At 42.4% G+C, this 25,546-nt stretch overlaps 1 protein-coding gene across 6 annotated transcripts in view; it reads left to right on the top strand.

The window, feature by feature from the left end:
• fbrsl1 (fibrosin-like 1) overlaps positions 1–25,546 on the top strand; it is a 301,951-nt gene that overhangs the window by 165,025 nt on the left and 111,380 nt on the right. For all 6 annotated transcript variants that reach the window (XM_088935494.1, XM_088935496.1, XM_088935493.1 and 3 more), the window contains exon 5: positions 24,748–24,777. In XM_088935494.1, coding sequence (XP_088791620.1) covers positions 24,748–24,777 — 30 coding nt within the window. The remainder of the gene's footprint in view (positions 1–24,747; positions 24,778–25,546) is intronic.

Raw genomic sequence — 25,546 nt, 5'->3', positions numbered from 1 at the left:
TAAGACACTGAGTGCACTGGAAACATCTTATGGTACCATATTCTGGTTGCAGTATAACACATCTGAGCTATAGGAGGAACACTGCAGGGAGTCTGCAGAAATACACGACTCCTGCAAATTAATTTATAACCCTGATGAGCAGCTCGAAGTTCAGAACAAGGGGACAGTCAGATCCTCTCTGTCCATCTCTGGGAGGATGGAGATGTGGTGTGGAAATGGGCAGATTAGTTTCCATCACCTGCGTGAGCAGAGAGAAACTTTGTCAGGGTTTCCAGAGATAAAATAATTCTACAGAACTCAATCCAGCCCCCTGCTGTTGTCCAGAGATGGATAATTGCTCCCCTGTAAGCATCAGAATGAATTTAAACCGAAATAAATTAATTTCAGCCTTCATTAGGACCAGGGAAGCTGAAGAGGCTGACAGGCTGGAGACGGTTTGCTGTCCTGGCCCCATCGTCTCAGAAGTTTTCATGCCTCCCCGTTTGAAATGCGCCGGGCAATAAAAGCTTCTCGTTATCTCGTCGCCGCCAAACGCTGTAATTAACATTCACATTGTAACCGATCTGTCTTGTATCTTTCTCCAGCTAATTGCTACGCTTTTGTGTATAACCGTGTGTGTGTGTGTGTGTGTGTGTGTGTGTGTGTGTGTGTGCGTGTGTGTGTGTGAGTGCGCGCGCTCTCTCATTTTTCAGACAAGCTAGGGGTCAATTAGCCTCCCTTTGCAATTATCTGCTGTTCTTGGCCAGTGCCTGTTGGCACTGGGCGGAGGGCTGGACAGAGGTCCTTGTGGTGTCACAGTGGAGCTCTGCAAATTGAGGCTTTGAGCATGTGCAAGCTGGGCTGTATCCTTCTGGATACCTTGCACCATGTATTTATACTGGGAATGGGTGGAAAGGAGGCTGGTTCATGCAGTTCACAATAACAGTAATTAAAAATTCCGTGCTGGTTCATGGGAGGGGGGTGCTTATTAGAAGCCCTTACGTGCTTTCTGCAGCTGTGGTAGTGCTTACAGAAAAACATCACTTCTTGTAATTGCTGCCAATACTAAGACTGTTATTATGCATTTCATTCTAGGTGATGCTGGACAAAAAAATAATTGAACAGTCTTCCTTCTTTCTTGCTATGAATGGTTGGTGGAAATCCATCGCCTGTAATCATGTGTACATCAGCTGTGCTAATGGCACTGGGTGGTGATGTGGGCTTAGCTGAGGGGGGGTTGGGTGAGGATTTGTTTAGAACAGATAAGTTAAGTCGTGTGACTAATATGAGATTGCCTCTCTGTCTGGTCTCGAGAAACGTGAAGCTGGGCCTCATTTCCGAATCCAGCTCTAAAAATGGAATAATAAGAACTGGATGAAGTGAAAAAAGTTACTTGAATAAGGTTTATACAGTTCATCTCTTGTGTCTCCAATAAGTGCTTAATATGGTGCTGGGTAAAATAAATCCTGATTGAGGTTCTACAAAATATATTTGATCCAATGCTCATTTGTAGCATATTTAGTGACTCTCTGCGTACAAACATTGTTTAATTTCATTAGTGAATGTATGAGTGAATATGACTTAAAAATGAGAGATTTTAGCTGTAGTTGTTATGGTGAGTTATTTCTCAGGGGAAAAAAAACTCGGGAAAAGATTTTCGGTTCTGCTGTCAATTTCATGTCCCCACTGGCACTGGAGAACTGTGCCAAGTTAGATTCCTTTGTTATTCTTATTATTTCTAGGGAAAAAGCCAAAAGTCAATCAATGCCATAAGTTCAGATGCCAAGCCTGCAGAAAACTATAGGTTACCCAATGCATTTGTTGGAACACTGTCTCCTTTCAAAGTCCTGTAACAGCTTTCTCGGAACAGACTTCAGAAAGTGTTTGTTGTTTATGTGATATCTAAAGAATGTTCTCTCTGTGAGTTTTCATCTCTTCATGGGCTGCATTTCTGAGAATTTAGCAGGCTTCGAGAAACGGCTGATCTGCATCTTATCGTTCATCTGCTGACAGATTTTAGAACAGACACCCTGGGTTTCTGACCTGGTTTCACAACCTCAAGTCCGAGTCATTTCTCCCCCTATGGAAACGGGGTTTCGCACAGGTGTGGAGGTTAAAATCTCATGAGAGGTTAACACTCTTTCGCGTGACTCAGGATGAGAATCCGTTAGCTACGCTCAGTGACCAGACTTTCCCTTTGTAAAATGGGCAAGTGTCAAACATGACTCACTGTCAGCCTCATAACATCAACGGGGCTGAGTTATCTTTGTCTTTCTCACCTGTAACTGATAGCACTTCAATTTCATTACAGCTTTGTTTTACCTTCTAAAAGATCCTGGGAACTTTCTTAAAACCCGCATCTCTGAGCTTGAATTGTCAACAGAGGATGTTTTTAAAGCCATGACTATGTTAAAAAAAAAGTATTTACAAACTTGGAGTAACAGTCAATAACTAAAGCATGCAAAGTCGCCACCACTTTAGTTGGTTGACAGATGCTTGCAATAGCTTAAACATTTATCCCAGACCGAAAAAAAAACTGTAGAACTTTCACTGAAGCAAAAAACTTTGGAACCTCAGAAGGCTTTAGTCGAACATTTTCAATTCCATCTAAACTCTGCGCGAAACATTGATCATGTTTAATGTATTTTTCAATGATTCGATTTTTATGGCTCGACGTTTTGCATTTTTTAAAGAAAGCAGATGCAGGTTTAGGGTATTCCGCAGGCTTTTTGTTCAGCTTTCCATTGCTCACAGTATCTCCTTTCCCAAATGAGAGAATTATGGAAAAAGACACCGTAACAGGTCCCCATACACCTTATCTCCCAGTGGAGAAACACACTTATATTATCCTAGGCTTTGAAAACAATGTAAATCGGAACTCCAGTACTGTCACTTCACTACAGTAGTGGTGGACCCTCACAATTGTCATGCAAGACTAATGTATGTATCAGTCCAAAAACAAAATCTAAAGAAACTCAGAATTACCATTCTCATATTAATAGCATGGGTTATTTTTAATATTTTTTGGAATATTTCACAGTATTCCAATAATGGTGTTGCCAACATAAAGATTTCACTCACGACAGATGGGGAAAAAGTTGTTTTGGAATTTTTCATGAATTATAGGCAAGAATTTTAGTTTCACTTAACTGTTTTGATGTTTTTTTTAGCACACATCTATTGATTTGAACGTGCAATACAGTTTTATGAAAGTTGTAAATACATTGGATACACTTTCATCCTAGAAAGATTTAAAATGTAAAACTCAGTAGTTATGCTGATGTTCTTCTTTCACCAGGAAAAAGGAACAATTCTTCAAAATAAGTCACGGAAGATTTCAAAGAACGGTGGTATACTCGACTAATTAAATCAGTCACACTTAAAAGGAGCTGAATGCTTCCAGTCTTCATGTTTCATCCAACCATTTTCAATCCCCTTTTCTTCTGAAGGTTGTGGTGTCGAAGTGTTTCACTTGCTATGAGATTTCACGTATTTGAGGCTATTTGTTTTATATTCAATGATTACTATGACGGATGAACCCTGAACTCTGACTTTGTTATTCTGTCCAATATGGGCTCTTTAAAGGCAACACATTGATGTCATCTCCTAAGTATTTCACAGATACAGTATTAGCTGAACCAAAGCAGGGACTTTTAAAGTAGGAACAATAGGGAATTTATTCATTTGAAACACCAAAAAATGCCCCAAGATGCCTTTTTGTTAGACTGGTACAGGCGGATCTAATTTTAATTTTGCTAATCTGAAGAACATTATCTGCTATTGACGGCCAGCGTCTTATGACTGCCCTTGAGCTCTAGGGTCTGGTCTTGTGGTCTGCTGCATTTTAATTTCATGGAAGAGGCTGTACATGGGTAAAGGTACTGGATTTTTAAAGCGGATGAATTCTTCTCTGTTCAGCTCTTATTCTGTGAATTGCATCTTCTTTTAGTGTTACTTTTGTGTTTTAAGGAGCACAATCCCAGGAGTATCTTCCAGACAGAAACAAGAATGCGCATAGTTTTTGTTGACGCCATATTCAATCATTTTAAGTATATGTGGCTACTCAACTTAGAAACCACATCCAGTAAAAGTCCAATATTATTTTTTCAATTTATGTATCACAGTAAAAAGCACAGACTGGTCTGGGTCTCCTCTTTTACTAGTTTGATTTTGAGAAAAGAAAAGGGTAGTAAAATGAAGATGGTGCTGTGACCCATACAGTACTAGTGTGTCCTGATAGATTTACTGGCAAATTGGTGTACTTGCTTTTATTGAGTTTTGTTTTAAACACCTAAGACCGTTTGTAATCTGTTAAGAAGGATTTTTATTTTCATTGTCCTTCTACGATTGTATGAACAAACACGCTGCCACATACAGGGTCAATTTATAAAGTATTAGTGTTCAACTAAATGCGTTAGAGCTCTATGAGCTGACTAAGGGGTGTAAGCTTTGTAGTCTCTTTATACAGCAGGCATCAGCTGCACAAGAGTGATGCTTTTAGGTAACACTTCAGAAAACTTTATAAAAATAATGGTTGGGAACAGGGTGACAAAATTGAAGAGAATACCAGCCTGTTTACAAAAGGTCAACAAAATGACAGCTGTGCCCCTGCCCTCTGCCCTCTGCCCTCTGACCCAATGTCATCTTTATGTCAACAGCTGAGACAGTCTGCAGGAATCTGGCTTCTGCACCCACAGTCCACAGCTATTTAGCAAATAATCTAGCGAGTGTTACTGCTGGAACGTGCAGTCAGTTACTGTAGTACATACAGGAGGAGCTGAAGCAATCTGAAGTTAAGGCCATAAAAATTAATGCAAGCTGTCCCTCATCAGAAATTTACAGCTTTAAAAGGAATTTTATGACCACTGGGCATGTGAGAGAAGATGTCCAAGACCATATTGCAGTGGTATTCTAGGGCAGAGCTCCACTATGAAGGTCAGAGAGGAGACAGACAGCTTCCTGATGATAGTATGAATTGCACCTCTCACTTCCGATGACAAGAGAGGACATGAGATGTTGTGGCGAAGCCAGGAAGTGGTTTTTGAGCTGCGTGCTGACACCACAACCTAACACCAAAATGAACCTGTGATATTTTTTTAATGTGTATTTAAACTGAAACCTATGCTATGAGCTTTTGAGCTTAAAAATAGCCTCACTGGTTGCATGGCCAGTCTTTGAGGACAAAAATATTTCCACCACACAAAACGCTTGATCGCTCTAAATCCTCTAAACCTTTTGAACAAGGATAATTAGGTCTTTGAGGGAAGAAAGGTATTTAAATTCTAGTGTTGTTATTATTGATTATCATATGTGACCCCAGACTGCACCGAAAAGCGTTAATCACCCAACTGACAAATTCATAAAGGAAAACCGATTAACTTCTTGGTCCTCAGCCAGCCCTGTCTACCCTTTATTTCATTACCCTGAGAAATCAACTGCTCCTGTCTTTGGGGCTGGACCGTCTCTTGCTGTTCTTCCTGCACTTCCATCTTTGAGCAGCCTGGAATGAGCGAAGGCTTTCTAGCCCCCAGCACAGCTGCTGGTCCGGACTCCTGGAGATGTCGTTTTCCTTTCTTTCATCATTTGGGAAAAGTAGCAGGCCAGAAGAAAGAAAAGGCAAACTCTCAGTTTCTGGGGAGGCTCCCAACAGGATCCCATGCCCTGTTGGGGTGACAGTTATCTGTCTTTACCTGCGACGTCTTTCACACGGACTCTTGGCGGCTCTCATGCTGGACTGATAAACCAGTTTTTAAAAGAATGCAAGTAGCGAGGTTGGTTGCGTTATCTTAAAAATGGCGCAAATAGTAATAAACTAGTATTGCATGTATTACAGAAAACCTCGGGTTATATAGTCAGGGGCCTTATTCATGAGAGCAGTACATTACACCTTTAAGGCTCCTTGATGATTTGTGGCTGAGCGGGTGAGCTCACTGTCGGAGCCTTCGTGCATTTCTTGCCATTGCTTGACAAATGTCCTTGACAAATGTGTTTATAGCAATCTACCCTTTCTTTCTGCAGTTAATCCTGTTTGGATGTGAACTGTTAAAACGGCTCAGGCTGTAACAACTGTGTCAATAGCACCCAAATACATTTTAGGTTTCCATTAGTTAAGATAAACACTTCAGACGTTGTTACAGTAGATTCGTATTCTACAGTGTTGAAACTATTGATGTGGGGCGACCATTTAGCACTCAATAATTCAAAGCGGGGTTAATGAGATACCTCCAAGCTGGTCCCAGTAGAGCTTTCTTACAGTGGGTTGACTGTAATGTAGTTATATATCATGTCTGCTTTCAAATCAATTACATTTTTATCTGATAGAAAAGTAATTTTATTTGATTATGTTTTCTAAGCGCCAGCCAAATGTTTGTGTAGCTGGCAATGCAGCTAGACATAACAGGACTTTAATCAAATTAAATTGCATTTCAAAGTGGTAAAAGAAATGCTGCCTGTGCAAGGAGAATGAAGTGTGTGCTTTTTAGGCGTAGATGGGAGGGATTAGTAAGTTTTTGCAAGTGGTCTGTTTCCAGAAAATGTGGTCCTTTTTTGTATCGTCACATTTTCACACAATAAGCATGCAGCTTTTTTGGAAATTTCAGGCACGTCAAGTACATATGTTGTTTCATATCCATCCGTTTTCTAGAAACTTTTATCCAATTCAGGGTTGCAGGGCAGCCAGAGCCTATTCTGACAAGCAACGGGCACAAGGCAGGCAGTGTTCCTGTGGGAGGAAACCGGAGAACCCAAAGGAAACCCATTCAGACGCAGGGAGAACATGCAAACTCCACACAGACAGCAACCCGGAGTCCCATTGCTACAAGGCAGCAGTGCTAACCACTGAGCTACCCTCTGGTTTTTCATGTTCGACCGTTTATTTCATGTGTATGCGTTTGTGGTTTGTGTACACATGTAGGGGCACATTTTTTTGCAGAAGTACTTTGGGGGAAAAAAAACAAGTGATAGTCTGAGGTGCTGAAAGAAAAGCATCGAAAACATTAGTAACTAAGTCTTTGCATTGCAGTGTCAAAATATTCAGCCGCAGGCAAAAAGAGGATCTAATTGAAATTGAAGATGTTTCCAGGTTCATCTGATTTACTTTGCAAAGGACTTTTGATTTAATTTCTATAAATAAATTAAGAAATGAGATAGGTGGTGGATAGAGGGCAGTTTTTTTTCCTTTTCAGTCAGAGATCCCTTTATCCCAGTTAAATCGCAGTGTTTCTCCGAACAGCTCTGGGTAGCAGAATGATTGTCGATGCAGTCTGAACTCCGTGTGTGGCGGGATTACATTCTAGAATAATGAATAATATACTGAATCATAAATTATTGATACGAGAAATTTCAAATGAATTCTTAGCAGCCACCAGTGTCCCATCAATAAAATTCACAAAGAAAAAAAGAGCGTATATAGCCAAGACTTTCCCTACCTCTTGTGTGGAATTAATGCAGAGCCATTGAGATGTATAGACAGGCTGTACTCATATAGATGGATAGAACCTGCGTCTGGCGTTATATATCAGTAGTTAAATAGTAATGAAATGTGGCTGTTGTCAGCTTAAGTAAGGATAAGAGACATTGCAAAGCAGCTCAATAGTGCAGTTTCCACTCCTCACCTCCCTCCAAGAGCAAATCCTTAAAAAAATAAAAGTGCACATAAAAGCTACCACCAACTATATCCCCCAACCAAGCCATATGCCCCCCCCCCAACTGAGGAACTGATTTTGCTCTCTGCGATTTTCGTTCTCTCTCTCCTTACTGCTCTCAGTTATTGCTGTTGGGAACCAGAGCACACTGCTACCATTTCCCTTTTCATTTCATGGCTCCTGGAAATGGATGTTTTACTGCCGTCATTAAGATTTGCTGCAGTTAGATGCCTGTTTCCCCCTGAAGTTTAGCTCTGTGAACCGAGCCATTATAAGACATTATAGTCCCAGATTTCAGGACACAGTGGAACACTGTATAATTTGATTAGTGTTATTAATCAACTGGAAGACCCCCCTCCTTCTCCTTCATTGCCAACCCCTCCTTTCTTGAGTGAAAGGGGTAATGTGTAGTCTTCAGTGGTAGCTAGATCTCCCTTTTAAAAACAATGATTTACTGCTTGTTTTTTTTCTTCCCAAGACCATAAATCACTTGAGATGAAAGTTCCATAATTGCGCTTGCTGGGAGGGATTTGAATGAAATTGCGCTATGAATTTTTTAAAGGGAAATTTTACTAGCTGTTCAGTGAAGTTGGAATAAGAAAAAGGTGAGACTAAGAGGATTTATGGGGAGGATTCTTCATTACTGGAGTAATTTTCCTCCAAATGATTGTGCAGACCCCAGAGGGAAAACGGTTTCACCAAGGAAGGGTAAAAATCTTTTAACCTGGTTAATTCTTTTTTCAGAACAGGTTTCCAAAGTGAAGCCTTGGACCGTTTTTGCTTCCTTGCTCAATACTTTTTATTTTAAATGACCGCATATACACATTGCTGAGACACTCTTGCTGAAAATGGGTAAAAGGTACATGCTGGAATCCTGCTTCTGCAGTTTTGGGTCAGTTCTTTCTCTTCCTTCTGTTTTGAATCAGTTTTGACAAAGAAAATGAATGGATAAAAAAAAGATTTGGATGAAGTGCTTCCCTTAAAAAAACCAAGCTGTTATTTCTTTACAATTGTCCTTAACAATCCACTACTGGCACCATTACAAATTGTACTGGAGATAAAATCACATTTGTGTGTGACAGATTCCAGCAAAGCTCTTGATATTCTGTGCGAGTACAAAAGAGTAAAAGTATTCTCGAGTCAATGCTTTTTTCAGATCAAAATTGCTTTGACTAGGGTTATTGAAATACTGATTATTTAATTGAAACAAGGTCTTCTTGTCGGTGGGCTGTTGGCAGTCATCTTTCACTGAATACATTTGTCTCTTAATTCTGAAAACCAGTGGAGGGGAAAGTAACTGCACAAGGCAAGGGAAAAAATGTGCAGTACAGTCTTGTTGGAAATTAGTATAATGATGGGTTCATTTAGTTCTTTGTTCTTTCTTATCAGTCTTCCCCTCCTCATTTTTCACAGTAACCTTGAATAAGACATTCCCAGGTTTGTATTATTATATTATTATATGTATTATATTTCTGAGTCTGTAAACTGCTACTAGGATATTAAACACTATTTTTTCTGGTTCTGTCTTGAATTGTGGGCTATAGCCGAAAAGTAAAGGCCGTCAGTATGTTCCAATGCTTTGATTTGAGAAGCCGCTGGTTTTCAGAGTCCAAAAGAAAGAGGGGCAGGACCTCTTGAAAAGGAGAAGTAGTTCTAAATTTTGAGCAGGAAAAGTTTCCAAGATGGAATTGGAGCTTAAATGCAGTCATTATCTGATGAGTGGTGTGACACCTCGCATTGGCCTGAAATCACATATGGCATTTTCTGCAGCATCATCAAAACTAAGGAAGATTTTATATCAATTTACAAGAAAGAAAATGTCTTTCAGCCTTTTGAGGAATTCTATTTTTTCTCTCTTTGCACATGTTTTTGTCTGTGTGTCTCACAGAGAGCAAGTTGGGGTATGCGAAAAGACACATTCCTAATACAAGAAATTGTATATGGCCAATAAAGTGATCTTATTTTTTTTTCTCCTTTCTAATTGGCCAGTGATATTCCATTTCAAGCTTTATTGTCCCCTAGGGGAAATTTGTTTTACGGCACAGTCAAACACAACACAATGATAATACACATTATCAAAAGGGAAGAGAATACAACAGTGTTACAGGAGAAAGAAACAAGAGACAAGAGACAAGGTGGTTACTTTGCATCGTTTAAGAGTGTGATTGCATTGGGAATGAAAGATTTCCTGAGTCTGTTGGTTTTACACCTGGGGGCACAGAGGCGTCTCCCAGATGGGAGAAGTGTGAATTCACAATGGAGGGGGTGAGACACACACACCCTGATGCTTTTGGCTTTCTTAGTCACCCTCTGTTTGTAAAAGATGCAGTTGATTTGATTATTCCTGATTATTTTGCCACTTATATTTAATAATTTACCGAGCCTGTTACAGTTATGTTGCCAAACCAACAAGTGAAGCAGTATGTTAAGACACTTTCAATAAATGATTTGTAGAAAAGTGAAGTGTAAGAATAGTTTTATCCACCTTAAAGCACCTGAGTTTTCTAAGAAGAGTCTCTGTTGGCCTTTTTTATAGATCGTGTCACAACATTTGTCCCATTTTAGGTTATTGTCAATGACCAGTCCCAAGTACTTATAGTCATCGACAATTTCAACCGGCAGACCATCAATTATAGTGGGTTGAGGGGGTGTGGTATTTTTCCTAAAATCAATAACCAGTTCCTTTGTTTTTGAAACATTTAACTTGAGGGAGGACTCGTTGCACCAGTTAGTAAAATCATTAAGGATGGGCCCATGATGGTATTCTGTGTTCTTTAATAAACTGACCAGAGCTGTGTCATCAGCAAACTTAATGAGGTGTCCATCTGTGTGTTTGCTTATGCAATCATTGGTGTACAAAAAGTAGAGCAGAGGGGACAAGACACAGCCCTGTGGTGATCCAGTTGACGTATAGTGAATGTCAGATAAGCACTTCCCCAATTTGACCTGTTAGTTAGGAAGTCTAGCACCCACCTTATCAAGTTACCATTCAGATTGAAGTGCTTTGAGAGTTTCTGTGCAAGCAACAGTGGTTGTATTGTGTTAAAAGCAGAGGAGAAGTCAACAAAGAAGTCAGCAGAGGAGAAGTCTCTCAAGAGTTTTCATTGGGAGAGATGTGAGGGCTACGGGCCTGTAGCTGTTAAAGCTACTAGGGTGGCAGTTTTAGGAACTGGAATAATGATAGATTTCTTCCACAGAGAGGGAATGATCTGTGAGTTTAAGGACATCTGGAAGGGAAAACTAAAAATATTACAAATCTGATCTGTACAAGATTGTAGGACTCTACCACACACATTATTTGGACCTGCACTTTTCCTATTATTGATTTTCCTAAAAAGTATTCGTACCTCTGCTGTGTCAATATTAAAGAAAACCTCTCCAGATACAGGCTGAATAGCACTATGAGCTGAGTTGGTTGTAGATTTGAACTCAAAGCGGGTATAAAACACATTCAGATCATTGGCCAGCTGTTGCTCATCCATACCATTTAACAGAGGTATAGTGCTGCCGCTACGCTTCTGAGGGATATGCAGATATGCAGTAATATGCAGTTAAGTTCACAAGCCAAGATGCTATGTGTGATGCAAACATCTATAACAGATAGAATCAGGTTCAGTTCTAGGGCCTCAAGCACTAGAACGCAGAGGTGGAGATGTTCGGGACTCGAGGTGGGAGTGAATGCCTCTCTGTCCATGCATGCAGAAGGGGAGCCAGAACCAGACAGGAGAGGGAGACACAGAGGGAGAGAGAGGAACACAAAGGGAACTTGTCAACACTAATGAAGAGGAACACAGTCCCACTTCTCTCTTGTCAGACCTTCATTCTGAGCACGGATTACAAAGCGACTTGTCAGCCATTCAGCTTACATTTGGCAAGAAGTGGACTTGGAATTTCTCCGCAGAAATTCAGCTTCAAGAATTAAGGGGGGGGGGGCTTTCCCACGAAGCACATCATTGTTCTGCCCATGAGTGTTTGTATGGAATAGGCTTGTATCTATATACATTCCACTACAAACAGGTGTATCTGTATATGCAGTATGATATATATATACTGTACATACATTTATTTTTTCCTTGTATCAACTGTTCTAAAAAAATTGTATTGTTTGCTTGTTGCTTGTCACCTATTGCATTAGGGCTGTGGCTTTCCAGATGAGCGGTATGTTTGCATCATCATCTGTTCTTCACAGCAACAGCAGCTGAGTGTTTTTGCGTTGTTGTCTGAGACAGCCGTGTCCTCCCCCAAGGAGATCAGTTCCTAAGATTAGCCAAACTAAGGTGCCACGTCTCTCTTTTAGCCTTTCCTGTATCTGCTTAGTTATACAGTTGGGAAACATAAATCTAAAATAGTTGCTTCTGTGAGCACACTGATGAACAGGTACAGTTAGTTAGTAGCTTCATTCTCTATACTCTCGGTGACCCATGTAGATCTTAAGTGAGGTCTTAGCTACCTAGGTTAAAATGGAAAGCTTTCAGATGCCACATAGGCGTTTGTGGCTGTTGTGTGGAACAGGTGTTACTGCTGCTATTTACAGCAGTGGAGCTGAAATAATCCTGTTTATTTGTGTAAGAATATCACTAAAAACTTTTAGAAGAGGAAAAACTGATGCCCATCAGAGCAAATCAGTTGTTCAGACATGCTTCATTACAACACTAGCTTTTTAGATATTACATCTGATGATTAAGAAGCAGCAGAAACCATAAAGAAAAATGTCAGCATTGTATCAAATAGGTTGTCTGATATAGCCTGATATAACCTAAATAAACTTAGGTTAATGCTTGCAGCTGTGGTTTCTGGTATAAAAATAGCATATACACAAGTTATAGAGGGTCCATTTAAGCTGTGTTTGAGCTTCATCTGGGCAGAAACAGCCCTGTCCGGAGTTCACTCTTCTCCTATTGTCAAGAAACAGCTGTGCTCCAGCTGCAGGTGTAGCCAGTGTACCTGTGTGAAAACTGCAGCCATGTGTCAGCTGTTGAAGAAGCAAATACCAGGCTCTGGTGTAGCCAGAAGGTCATTGGAGAAACCATGGGGGGAGCCTCAGTGCTCTCGGTTCTTAAGGGAAGAAAAGAGACCATAGAGGGTAAAGAAGCTTTTTTTCTTTTGCTCTGTGTGTAGCCGCAGCATGACAAATTCGGGAGATGGAGCGAATGAGGTTATTCACTGGGCCCTGTGAAAGGAGCCCTGCTGGTTCCTGAATAAGGGTGGGCCCATCTGGGCCAGCAGGACGTGCAGGAACCAGTGACCTTGAAAATTACCCAGGAAGCACTTTGTGATGGTCTCCCTGGTAACAGGTTGGATTCACATGGCAACAGAATGATTCCCTCAATCAGTCTCTTGCGGTCTCCCAAACTCTCTAAAGTTTCTTGTAATGAAGGGCAGATAGTGCCAATGCCAAGAAACTTTCATTTCAGTAGCTAATAAAACCAACAGTTGTGATCTCTTAAAACGAAACCCATATCTCTGAAAATAAATATGCATACCAAATGATCTATCATAGTTTACTGGTTTGTAATAATTTTCAAATTCTGTGAGTTTCTCGTGAGGCTTTAGGCCTTTGAAGTGAAAATGGCATATTGTAATTGTAATGTTGAATTTTGGAATACACAATGTACACTGTACAGTACACTGTGGGATAATAGTTCTTTTAAATGCATGGAAATTCTAAATTCCACATGGTAGCTCTTACATATTACATACATACTCTTTACATATTTCTCACATACTGTTCTGCAAAAATACCAAAAAAAGTTTTGAAAAGACTATTTAGTGCTGTAATGTGAAAATGCCTTTTTGTCTAGCATGACCTTTGGAATTGAAGAATGTTTCAGAATCGCATCAGGGAATCTTTAAAAATACTGAAACCATTAATTGAAAATCCACCTCCATAAGCAATGCAATGTAACCGCAGTGATTTTGTAGCATTTTTAAAATCAGTGAAATAGTATCATGTATTCGTTAAGGCTTGAGTCATCATCACTATAAAAATCTAATTGCTGTTATTGATAATAGAGATGCACTTTTTTCAGCTTAATTGGCCTCAGCTCTTTGGTAAGTCACATGTTTCTCCTTTGTAAACTCCTGTTAGAAGCCTGATCAGCTCATGTGATCTTGGCCTAACTTGAAGGCTTGAACAAGTTGTGATTCGGCAGCCATTTGAGTTTTGGCGGAAAACAATCAACATTTTGCTTTGCCTTTCTTCCATGGGCTCAGATGGTTTGAAGATGAAGGCAGTCATGTAAAAGTAAATCGGATTCACAGTGAACCTTAGAACACATGGAAGGTCACAAACAGGAGAAGGCCATTTGTGCCTATCTAGCTCGTTTGACTTTGAGTAGTCTGAGCAGCCATCTGCTGAAAAGTGGTAATGGCCATGGAACTGGTTTTGAGCATGTGTGCAAATGAAGGGGCAAAACCTCATGAAACACAGACCGTGGCATTATGGTCGCCTTCTGATTGAGATGATGAAAACACCCCAATTAGTGGAATATTCTTTCTCTCCGCAATACATAAAGCCAGCAGAGACTGAGAAAGCCAGCAAAGACTCCTTTCCCTGACAATCATTTGTTGTTGTTTTGGCAAATTAATATGCAGTCATCGGGTCTTTCTGGTTCTGAGGATCCCGTGCATTTGTTAAATTCTGACCTATCATCCTTCGAATTGCATTAGTGGAACATGAAAAGGCACGAGTCTCAGATCTGCGGGTCCTTTGATAGCTGCTCACAGCAGCTCTGGAGCTCTGCGAGGTGGGTTGACGCTGCTGGCTGCTGACAGGAGGTTGGCAGCACTAAGACATGGCAGCAGAAGAGAGGAAAGGCAAAGAAAACAAAGTGAAAAGAAAAGTAGGGTGAAAACACAGCTCATAAAAATCAGTATTATAACAGCATTAATTGATGCTGCTGAGTGCCATATGTGATGCCATATGGAAAACCTACCCCTGAGGCCTTCGATAATAGACAGCCTGCAGTAGTGCACAACTTGGCACATTTACAAACAAGGGATGTCCCATTAATATGAGCATTTCAGAACTGCAGAGAGTGAGAATTATTTGAGTTCCTCTTGTCCCTATCTGGAATTTTGTTTTCTTGTAAAATGCTTGCCAGTGAACCAGTGGAAGAACAGAAGTGGAATCTGATTTATTAAGTATAATGGTGCTGTCATCCCAGTCTTATAAGACACCCCAGCGTCACTTTCAAACGCCAAGCAGTCTGCCAACCGCCATGCAGACAGCAGACGGAGTGGTCCTTTTTTCCTGCTCACCTGTCCCTCAGACCCTGAGGTGGTTGTTTCAACTTCGTGCTCATCGTAGCCGTGAGATGCACTTTTGTCTAGTGGGTGAAATGATTTGCTTGAATCCGCGAACGGCAGCTGAAGCAGCTCCTCTAAGCGATGCACTTTTCTTAACAGGTCTGCTGCCGCAAATAGCAGCCCCACTTTTTACCCACTTGTTCGGCAACGTCGAGTTGCCAGTGTTTTGACTCACGAAAAAAGGGCTTGTTTGGCCGCCAGGCCTTCCCAAAAATAAGTGTTCAATGCTAAGTACATGAATACTTTATCATAGGGTTTTTTTGTAATCATGGAGCGCGAAGCCCAGAATTCACTTCAAAATGAACAGGGAATCGTAAACCAGAGGAAACGAGTAGAAAATCACAGAATTTCAAATTGAGAACAGAAGGTGCTTTCCCCGAAGGGTCACAGGAGTCCGGAATGAGCTACCTACCCTTATTGTTGAAACTGATACCATGACATACCACTGCTACCACCGTTTTTCTTTCAAGAAACAGCTGGATGAGATCCTGGGCTCAGTTACTGTAGCTACTAACTACCGAATGGACAAGATTTGTGATCTTGTCAAACTTGACAGACTGACAGACAGGTTACACGTTTCCTCATTCATCTTGCCCTGTCTAGACTCTGGCCTTAACTGGTGAAGGAGTTAGTTAGATTTCCACCACTACTGCATGTTGTGTAAGGATTTTTTCTTTGTATGTTAAGTGTTTTGGGGTGTATCGTTGTGTTTCTTTAATTCAGGATATTCAGGAGGATTTTTCTGCATTCTGCAAGAGGGACTATCATAGCAGATTATTATCATGGAGATCTAGAGATCCTGCACACACTGTACAAATGTTTTGCCTTTGGCGTTGTACTTCAGAAACTCGCCTGGCTCTCTTCATGTTTTGATCCAAGGCTATACTGTCATCTTCCTGCATTTCTGTCTGTTCGGCACAGGAATGGGAAAGGAAAGAGGAGATGCTTGCAAAGTCAGTTGCCAGCTCTTCTTTGAGGTGGGCTCTTTGGGGGAAAAAAAACACATCGTCTTTGGATGTTTCTGTCTAGCAGCAGAAAGGATGACTGATGTGAAGTGATTTAGTTTGAGCACCAGGTCAAACGCTGGCAGGGTTTTGTGTTCGTCTTTGATTTGGTACCTTGGCCCTGCACAGTATTCGCGGCCTGAGGACACGCACTGGCAGTCCTCCTGCAGCTCTCCGAAGGAGCGATTCCAGAAGGTCTGGCACTCTTCTCTGGTGTCTCTTTTTCTCTGTCACTCTCTGCATCTCTCTCTTATTGACAGCCTGCTGTCATTGTGTGTACTTAACGTTTCACTTGTTATCGGATTTTTTCCCCTTTCTCCCTAAGACACACGTGTGGGTAGTTTGGAAATCTGTTCTGGATTGATGGCGTCCAAAACAGCCGGCCTCCATTATTCCATTTTCGCAGTAATCTGTGTCAAAATCCCGCTCTCCCAGTCCTGTGCGCGTGAGCATGAATGAATGCGAATGATGTGGTAGGTCTGCTCGTACAGGTTGATGAATGGAGCACAAGGCAACCAGGGAATGCCTTGCCGAAAGGGAATCTTGCACTGGTGGATTGGGCTGATTGCACAGGCTCCTGGCTGATTGTTTTGGATCTTCTTGAGCTTTTCAAAGCCAGTGAGAAACGGGGGGCTTCCTGAATCCTCTCTCACAGAGCTCTGTAATCAGTGAAATGGTCAACTGGAGAACTGCAGAGTTACATAAGAGTTCCCAGATGCTGTGTAATTGCTAGACAGTTTATCCGGAGAACATTAGTCATTCTGAAAACGGAGATCGAAACTTTTTTTGCCGTCTGCTTGGCAATATCTGCAGACGTTTCATTGCCTCTGACCTTCAATAATATTGAACAGCAGCCTTAAAGGTGAAAGGATTAAGATTCTTTGACTGTCGCATATTTCCCTGTGTTCACCTCACTGCTCCGTCTTTATGATCACTGTTTTCCTGTGTTGTGGATTTTAGATGCTTTTTTGTTCTTTGTCTGTGGAGAAAAATTCAGAAGTTAATTGGAAAAAGAGTTTTAGATTTACTGGTTTCATTTTTAATATTTTTCGCTGTCAAAAGCAAAGTTTGATGTAGTATTACAGGAGAGAAATGGCTGAGGAGATGAGAATTTTTTCCTTGCTTGGCATTTTCAACATCAGGTTAGTTATGTTTTAGTAAAGCAACATCATGAAAGCCACATACTGTGTTTTTATTCCAACGATCTAATGTTGTTCAAACCGATGCCATTTTAAGAACGCGACACCATGACAACGCCCCGTTTTTATGGGGGGGGGGGTTGTATTCACTTATTTTATGTGAACATAAATCCAGCCGCATGTTTCCTTCCTCAAAACTAAAATGGGAAGGAGAATGAAGTGAGAAATTCTGCAGTGATAGCTGTCAGGAGAGGAGAAGCTGGCGTCTTCAATCCAGTGTTAGTCGATGCCACAGGACACTCATTTGTAATTCCATTGCCTGAAAACGACAGCTTTTGATCACTTAGGATGAAAAAAAATGCCCCTCCATCTCCCCACCACCACCACCACCTCCCCCTCGTCCCTTTGCAATTGCTGTCCCTCAGCGTAGATCCCCCTTGGGCTGAATAACAAGTCTACCGTGAAACGCATCATTGCCCCTCGAAATTAGCCAGACAGCCTGAGGCAGCACACACTCTTCATGGCCAGTGGATGGTGGCTGTTAAAGATTTTTTTTTCCCCTCCTCTTTTTAAAAAAAATATATTTCCTTGAACCTCCCCGTTCTCTAAGCTGCCACGCATCCCCGCGTAGGCTGAAGCGCTGCGGAGTACATCTGTAGTACTCATCACGGCGCCCTCCCCAGAAGAGAGGCGAGGGGAGAGAGGGGGAGAGGGAGGGGAAAGCGATGCCCTCAGGCTCAATCTGTTCCTCGCTGAGCTACATCAGTCTCGAAGACGACGGCCTGGGCCGCAGGGAAGCCTCAGCTCATTCCATCAAACTGTCAGGCAGCCGGTGGAGCTGAGAAGGGAGACTCTCGGCTGCCCTGAGGGCGAGTTCAAGTCAACATCCCATTTCCTTCCTTTCCTTGGCTAATTTCTCCTACACCAGAGTTAAATTTCTGCTGCCCGGAGCTTGCGGCAGTAGCAGCAATGCGCCATTGAGGCAGAGACTAATGGCAGGGGAGTGGGAGGGCAGCTCAGGGATTCAAACTGGCAAAGCAAAGGCAGTCAAGACAGGAGCAAGGGGACCTTATAAAGGATGCGCTGCTGAAATTGGCGCCATAAATCAGTAGCCCTCCAACGTTTGGCGGCCACTTTTTATTTTGGCCTACCTTCTCCCATTCGATCTTATTTCTTCTCCTCTTCTGAGCACTCCGAGTCCCCTCGGCAGCCCTTCTGGCAGACGTTTGACTCACGAATAAATCCCCCTTCCTCCTCCTCCTCTGTCAGTCCCACTAGATGTTACTCCCTGCCAGACTGCACAAACAGCAGCCAACTCTTTACCTCCTCAGCTGAATGCAGGTTCTGAAAGTTGAAGACAGAATGCAGCTCTGTAATTTTGAGGGAGTCTACCCTTTGATGTTTTCAGCCTTTTTTGTGCTCGCGGTTGGGTGCAGAGACTTCCACGAGTATTCCACCAGTCTTGAGCTGATTTGAGGGGGGCGGTCAGTGTTGTGGGTGAACTGTCCCTTTGTGCATGACAGTGCGTTTCAAAATATTGTCGTGCGTTTCTTCCAGAGCTTGGAGTTTTGAAACCATCGTGTTTTCTCGCCTCTTATCTCTGTCAAATCTAAAATTTCTCTCCAGGTCTCCCCTTCACATGGTGACACTGTTCTTATCTAGCATGTTGGGCTTCAGTCTTCCTTGATCCTGCAGTATTCTGGTCCACAGCAATTCTAGAGGTCATATCGCAGCTTTGTCCTTTACTCGTAGATTGCTGGTTGCCAGCACAAGCCCTTCACTGACTCCTAGTCAGGCTTTTGTAAAAATCATATTTGTTAATAGCCAAGCTTGTGACCAGCTCCAGATTTTTTTTGGCCATTGTAGGATACAGCATTGAGCGTCTGAGCCGGCACACAGGATCAAAAGCTGTCCCTGCTGCAGCTCTGAATGAACACCTGAATTGTCAGGGTAATGCAGACACCTCTGCATTTCTGTCACTGGTTAATATAATGAGGCCTTTACCCCAGCCTTGGGGGGGGAAAAAAAAAAGTAATTTCTGTATTTTTTCCACATTCATTTTCCATTTTTTTTCTTTTAGTCTTTCCTATCTGACAGGCACCGAATTATTATACGGGCAGAATGAGCATTTCTTTTTTTTTGTGTGTGTGACTCACCTGTTTCTTGATCTGTGTCTGCATCAAGAGGCACACATACACAAGAACATGCAGAAAGACAAGACAGAAACATGAATAATTTAACTGCGAGAATCCAGATCGGTGCCTGGAGTGTTTCTCACATGTCATGCAAATCAATGGCAACAGGCGCAGGGAGAGGTGTGCAGCCAACGGACTGAGATTTGGAGGTTGCGGATGTTACCAGCCTCCTCCCGTTCTCCGGTTATCACGGCCGCCGAAGCTGGGAAAAGCACTCGTTCCAGTTCCCAACGTGGAAATGTTTTAGATAAGCACAAAATACCCGTGCGTCACCCTCCTCCTTAGAGCTCGGTGTGTTTCCATGCATCATTACACAGATCAAACTCTGCTGAATTCCCATTCATCACAAGCCCTCACTGCCCTCCACAACTTCATAATGGAGCCTGCGCTGTACTCCTACGTTGGCAGTATTATGCCAGCCGGTATGCATTCTTGAAGTAACACAGGGGAGCTGATCCAGGCAATGGTTGTGTAGGTGTTTATTCTATTAAGGTTTTTTCCATTTTAGACAATTTAAGGTAGACCCTAAACGTAAGGCACATTGATACTAGCGCAGGGGTTGTCCTTTTTTAGAAAGGTGTTTTTTATGTCTTCCGGTGTTTTTTCTAAGTTTGGAGCAAAAGAAAGGGCTAGATCGATATGATCTTTGAAAAGAGCCTCGCTTTTATCTTCTGTGCATCAAGGCCTGTTTTATCTTAATCTCGTCGGCTTCTATTTTCCACTGCTAAAGAGGTTCAGTACGGGCTTTTTTTGCCTCAGGTGCCTTGAACGTCAAGCCAGCAGAGTCCCAGAAAGTGCCGTGTGTTCAGTCCTTTCGTCTTTGTCCATGGTATTTCGCGTGTAGTTGGTGGTGGTGATCCCTTCTAAACTTGGAGTCCGTTTTCCGAATATCATTGAGAGTCCCTCTGTGGCCTGGCTCCTGTCAGCCTGCTTCACAAACTACATTTCTCTCCATTTTTAACAATGTCCCCTCGGACCTTTTTTTTTTGTGTTATTGTTTCGCCGTTTGGTAAATTTACTCTTTCTCCACTTCCTGCCTTGTCTTTCTTGGCAGGCAGAGAGGAAGCTCTGTTCCCTGTTTAATTGCCTGGGAATAAACAGCTCAACTGGCAAAAGTTCCCCTTGGCCCAGAACTGTGTGCTTCACCGTTCTTATTTTTTTTTAAAGCAGCAAAACGTGTTATTGCCCACCACACCACCACCGCCACTGTTTTCAACACGTATGCGTCTGCGTTTCCAGTTCGACACACAGTAGCTTGTGCCTGTTTTCATGAGCCCATGGACATTCCCAGAGTAGCCTTGTGCACTTGGATTCCATTCCGTTAGTCTGGAGAAGAAAAAAACCCACCTGGTTTGTTTCTAGTACCTGTTCCTCCCTGGTGGCCAGTGTCCCTTATGGATTTCCTTATCCTCCATGTTTCATGTCAGTCTTCTTGGGGGGTGAGGGGCAGTAGTGCCGCGCAAAACACCGAGCAGGCTCCCGGAGTGTGACACCAGCCACAGATCGTGTTTCAGGATTGGCAGTACAAACCTGACGGAGAAGGAGGCATAATCTGCGCCCCCCCCCCAATCATCTCCAAATGTAAAATGGATCAAGCACGCATGATCCATGTTTACCTGTGTGACTTTAACAAAATGCTGAAATGGTGAAAGGCCTCCGAGTTAAATCTGCTGCTGTCGATTGTGGTGTAATGGCGTTGTAGGAAGGATTTGTTTGCGTTAATGGCGATTGCCGAGAATGGCTCGGCAGTGGTGCAATAGCTCGTTCATTTCTGCAGCCGCCCAAGCCCTTGAATGCGTGGACAGTAATACTGTACTTATCTCTATTGTGTCATCACAAAATAGAACCAGTGTGAAGGGAAATATCATTTGCATACCCGTGTCAGGTGCCCAGGAAAGTCAAGGTCATGCCGAGAATGCACAACCAGATTGACCAATTAAACAGCATTTGAGCTAATGAAGGGCTTTCGTAAACAATGAGTGCTTTCTAAGCTTCTGTTTACAGAGCAACTTAACTTGTTATAGTGAGGGGTGATGCTCACATTATTCATTTAGATTTGATTTTGGCTTTTTTTGTTTCAAAGGCAAGCTCGTTTGAATTATTTCAATTATGGCAGTGTTGCTTTTTTTTTTTAAAAAAAGGGAGCTATTGTTTTGCAGACGCCATGTGCTGCTTGTTCCATGCCTGTCCTGTGGAAATTGTGATTGACAGAGACCTGAGCCTCTTAGCCCTGCTTTCAAAGGCTTACCTGCACTAGGAGGAAGTCTTGTGACAAGAACAGCCCAGCAATCGGGTTTGTTTAGCAAACATTCCTGGGAGAGTTAAAAGACAGTTGGCAAATTAGTGTTTTGACTAATCCCACACACACCCCCCCCCCCTGGACTTGTCACACACACACACACAGTCACTTGCTCCCTCTCTCTGCCTTCCCTGTATCCCACATCTACCCTTTGCCTGTGTGAGCCTTTATTAGCACTGTGGGTGTAATTGTCTAATGACCTATTCCAAAAACAATCAGGTATTTACAGCAGTGAAGGCTTTCTCAGTTGCGTGTGTATTGTAAATATGGAAATTGACGGAGCGTCAGTCCTTCATCTCCTCCTCCCTCCCCTCACCCTGCCTTTTCTTTTCTTAGCTCCTCTTTTTCCGACGAGGGAAGCACGTTGCAGAGGGGCCTGGCGCGAAGTCTTTATTGTCTTAACCGCTGTACAGCAGTCGTTCCCTTAAACTTGCGCACATGCACATTTACGCAGCAGCACACTCGAGGGAAATAGAACTGCGGAGGGAAAGCAGTCTCTTGACTTAACATTGTGCATTGACGAGTGGTGGTGGTGGTGGTGGTGGGGGGGGGGGGCGCTTCTGTCCTTCAGCCTGCTTTAGAATATGAGGGGGAAAAGTGAAAATAATAAAAGGGGTTCGAGGTGGGAGTTTTTTCTGAAGGGGCCTCTGCTGTAAAGATTCGAGTGGGCGATTCCTCGCGTTACTTAATTACAGATTGGGACCCACCACACGCGCACAAAAGACTCCTTTGACCCCGCTGCTTCCTTTGTGTGGGGGCTTGAAAAAGAGTTAAACAAAATAAAGAGGGGGCACTTCAAAATGTTGCCACAGAAACTTAATTGACACATTGAAGCCCGTTTCCCGAGCCATTCTAATGCGATTCGGCTGAATGGCTTTCTCCGGCGGTCCCCTATTGTGTGATCCACAAGGGCTGGCCCTCCGGCTCCTGTTTTCGCCAGCGACATCCAATTGGATTTTAATAAGGAGGAACAAGGGAAAGGACCCCCAGCCGAAGACAGGAAACGTAAAGAGAAATGAAGGACGGGACTTGGCGCACCTTGTAAATGCAATTAAGAAAAACATCTTGAAGCTTATTCTAATATTCAAAAAAATATGGCAAGGATATTTAAATAAAAAGTTGGCCAAGATACAGAAAGGAAAGAATCATCACAGACAATAAATTAGAGTTGAATTATTGATGTGGAAAAGCTCTTTAAGCACATGAAAAATGTAGGGGAGAGGAATATATGCAGCAGTGTAGATTGAGGGTTAAGTGAAGTCAAGCCACCTCTGGGAGAGAGCCTGGTGGGTGCTGCCGGAAATATCTTGCTGCCATGATAATGTGAACAAAACCAGTATGCAGTGTTTAGTTAAAGCACTTAACACATCCTAGAAACTGGCATCTGCAGCTATTGAGAGAAGTCAGAAGGGGGAAAAGAGGCACTTCCTGCTAATCACAGCAGTGCTCCAGTAGCTAGTGTTAGAGGAATGTTGCCCTGAACCAGCACAGCTGCTCAAAGAACTGTTCTGTGTCATATTCACCGCTTGCATGAAATAGACAGTCCCCTCTTGTGTCTCCTGCTCTCCTTAAAACTGTTAACAGCGATCACAGATTTTTCACAGCGTAAGAAGTTTTTGACTTTTCTTGTCTTTGCATATATTTGCACAGCTAGATGACGCAAAAACCTCTTTCTTCTTCGATTTCTGGAGCCCTGATGATTGACTGTTATTGAAATCTAAATTATTTGCGTGTCCTTCCCGTGATCCTTCCATAATTTGAGGAGCCTCGTGCTGGCGTCTTTTTTGATATGTGGTCCAGAGCCCACCAGCGCGGTAACCGACGCTGTCATCTACGGTCTTCACATCGGCTCTGGAAGTGAAATGAAACGGTGCCGGGGATTGGGAATTGAATTAACTGAGTGCTCGCTTGCGTAATCGTCGGTTTATTTAAAGGGGGAAAACAAAACCAGCGTGGGGGGATAAAAAAAGAAGCAGTGCCATCTGCATCAGGGAAATCCTGGCTGAACGTGCAAAGGTAAAAGCGCTGAGAGAGAGCCTGGCTTTGGGGGATAGCGTGGTTCTGTCAGTGTGTGGCTGAGGGGCCAACTGACAATATAGAAAGCAGCTGTCATTTGCTTTGGATTGGGCGTACATTGTATGTATTATCGCAAGGGAGGAAGTATGTATTGATCAGCTCTGTGTGCCATGCAAAGCTACTAAGCTGTGGTATAGTCTGCTAGCATTCTTTAGGGTCTCTCTTGAGGATTTGCCTGGGGTTCTTCAGGGTGACGTCCTCTGTCTCTTGACTTTTGTTTGTAACCACAGAGCGAAGGACCCCTCACTTTTGACGTTGGTCTCTGTTCCTGCTCAGAGACCGTTCTTTCCGAAAACAACGAAAATCAATTCTGTCGGTGTTGTCAGCCATTCAGCAACAGGAAAGAAAATGACAAAATGGAGAGTGTACATTACCCGGGCTTTTTGTTTGGAAATGTTGCCGTGATAAAATGTCAGGCAAAGAATCTGAACTTGAACATTTTGCGGTTTTCATTTTTTGCGACATTGTATTGCTGGGAAAACACAGTAGGTCTTTGTTCTCTTTGCAATGTCAGTTTTCTGCAGTCAAGTGTCCGAAGATACAAGAAGGTGACTGTTAGTTTAGCTAGCTCGAGATTTGTTTCAATTGAATTTAGCAAAAAGCTATTTATTTGATTGCTCTAACAAGGTGCATTGATGACATGCGTCAGTGGTCTGTCTGAAGTTCTGATGCAGTTCTGATCAGTAGTCACCCAGGTGCAGTTTTGGTGTTTGAAACTTCATGGCCGGATTCTTCAATATATTCAATACCAGGTTATCATGCATTAAGAAAAACTGTAAGTCAGTGTTCAAAGATGTTGTACAAATGACCTATCTACAGGTTGCTGTTAGGATGTGGTGAACGCTTGCAAAATGTCATCCTAAATGCAGTACTTATGTTTTGTCTATGAGACCGTTTGCTCCAAAAAAACAACTTTCTTCCTGCTGTGCTTACACTGACCCAGACTCATGTACCAGCTTTGAGCCAAGACGCTCAGAAATATGCTTTCTTTCTGCTCCCCTGTTTGTCTGGATAGCTGTCAGTGAAGGAGAATGAACAGAAACAGTTGTTACCATAACGAGCAAGGCGACATGATGTGTAACGCCGTTTTTCTTCTTGTTTCAGTGTGACAGCGAGAGCGACATCGACGACAAGGTAAGACTTTGTTCCTTTTTTAGCTGCCTCTGTACTTTTTTTGTCGAAGAAGTTTATTTTTAATTTGAGGAGCTGGGGGAAGGGCGCGCGCGCCTCTGCGTGCTCGGTTTCTGGTTGCGGTTTTGTGCTTTTCTTCGCGTGGAGCGAAGCAGCGTCGATGAGAAGCAGAGACCTGCCCAAAACACATGCGTTTGGGGGGCTCATGGTCCCTCGGATCAGATCAGATCAGATCAGATCAGATCCTCTGTCAATATCGACTGTTCTCCTATTGGAAAAGAAGCGTTGCTGCCTTCAGATGAAATCTTACTAAAGCATGTGATTTTTCTGATGTTCTCTGGGCCACGGTGTAATGGCACACAGTCATCTGAGATGAATGTGATAGTCTGTGAGCGCATGGTTTCTAGACTGTTTAAGCAGTCTGTCTTTCTTTTTCTTCAAATTGTTTTGACAACTGAATTGCTATTAATTTCATTTAAATTCTTATTCTTTATGCTTGTTTCGGTTAAATACTTGAAGAAAAAGCATAGCAAATGGGACAGTGACTCCTTCTTACACATGCATTAGCAAATAAACAGACCTAGCGAACGGTACTAAAGTTTTAACCTCAGTGACACATCCATTAAATATCAAGGCTCAGGTTCATTGCAATCAATGAAGTTAAGTGTATGTAAGTGTGTAGTGCTAATGCACATATGTCAGTCTTACAACATTATTTTAACATTACAAGTACACAATCTTCATTTTATTGTGATTAAATGGTTAATCAATA

The sequence above is a fragment of the Atractosteus spatula genome, chromosome 17 (assembly GCF_055471065.1).
Source record: "Atractosteus spatula isolate fAtrSpa1 chromosome 17, fAtrSpa1.hap1, whole genome shotgun sequence".
NCBI classification, from domain to species: Eukaryota; Metazoa; Chordata; class Actinopteri; order Semionotiformes; family Lepisosteidae; genus Atractosteus; species Atractosteus spatula.
The sequence above is the reverse complement of the archived record's forward strand: the minus strand, read 5'-3'. Positions and strand labels throughout refer to the sequence as shown.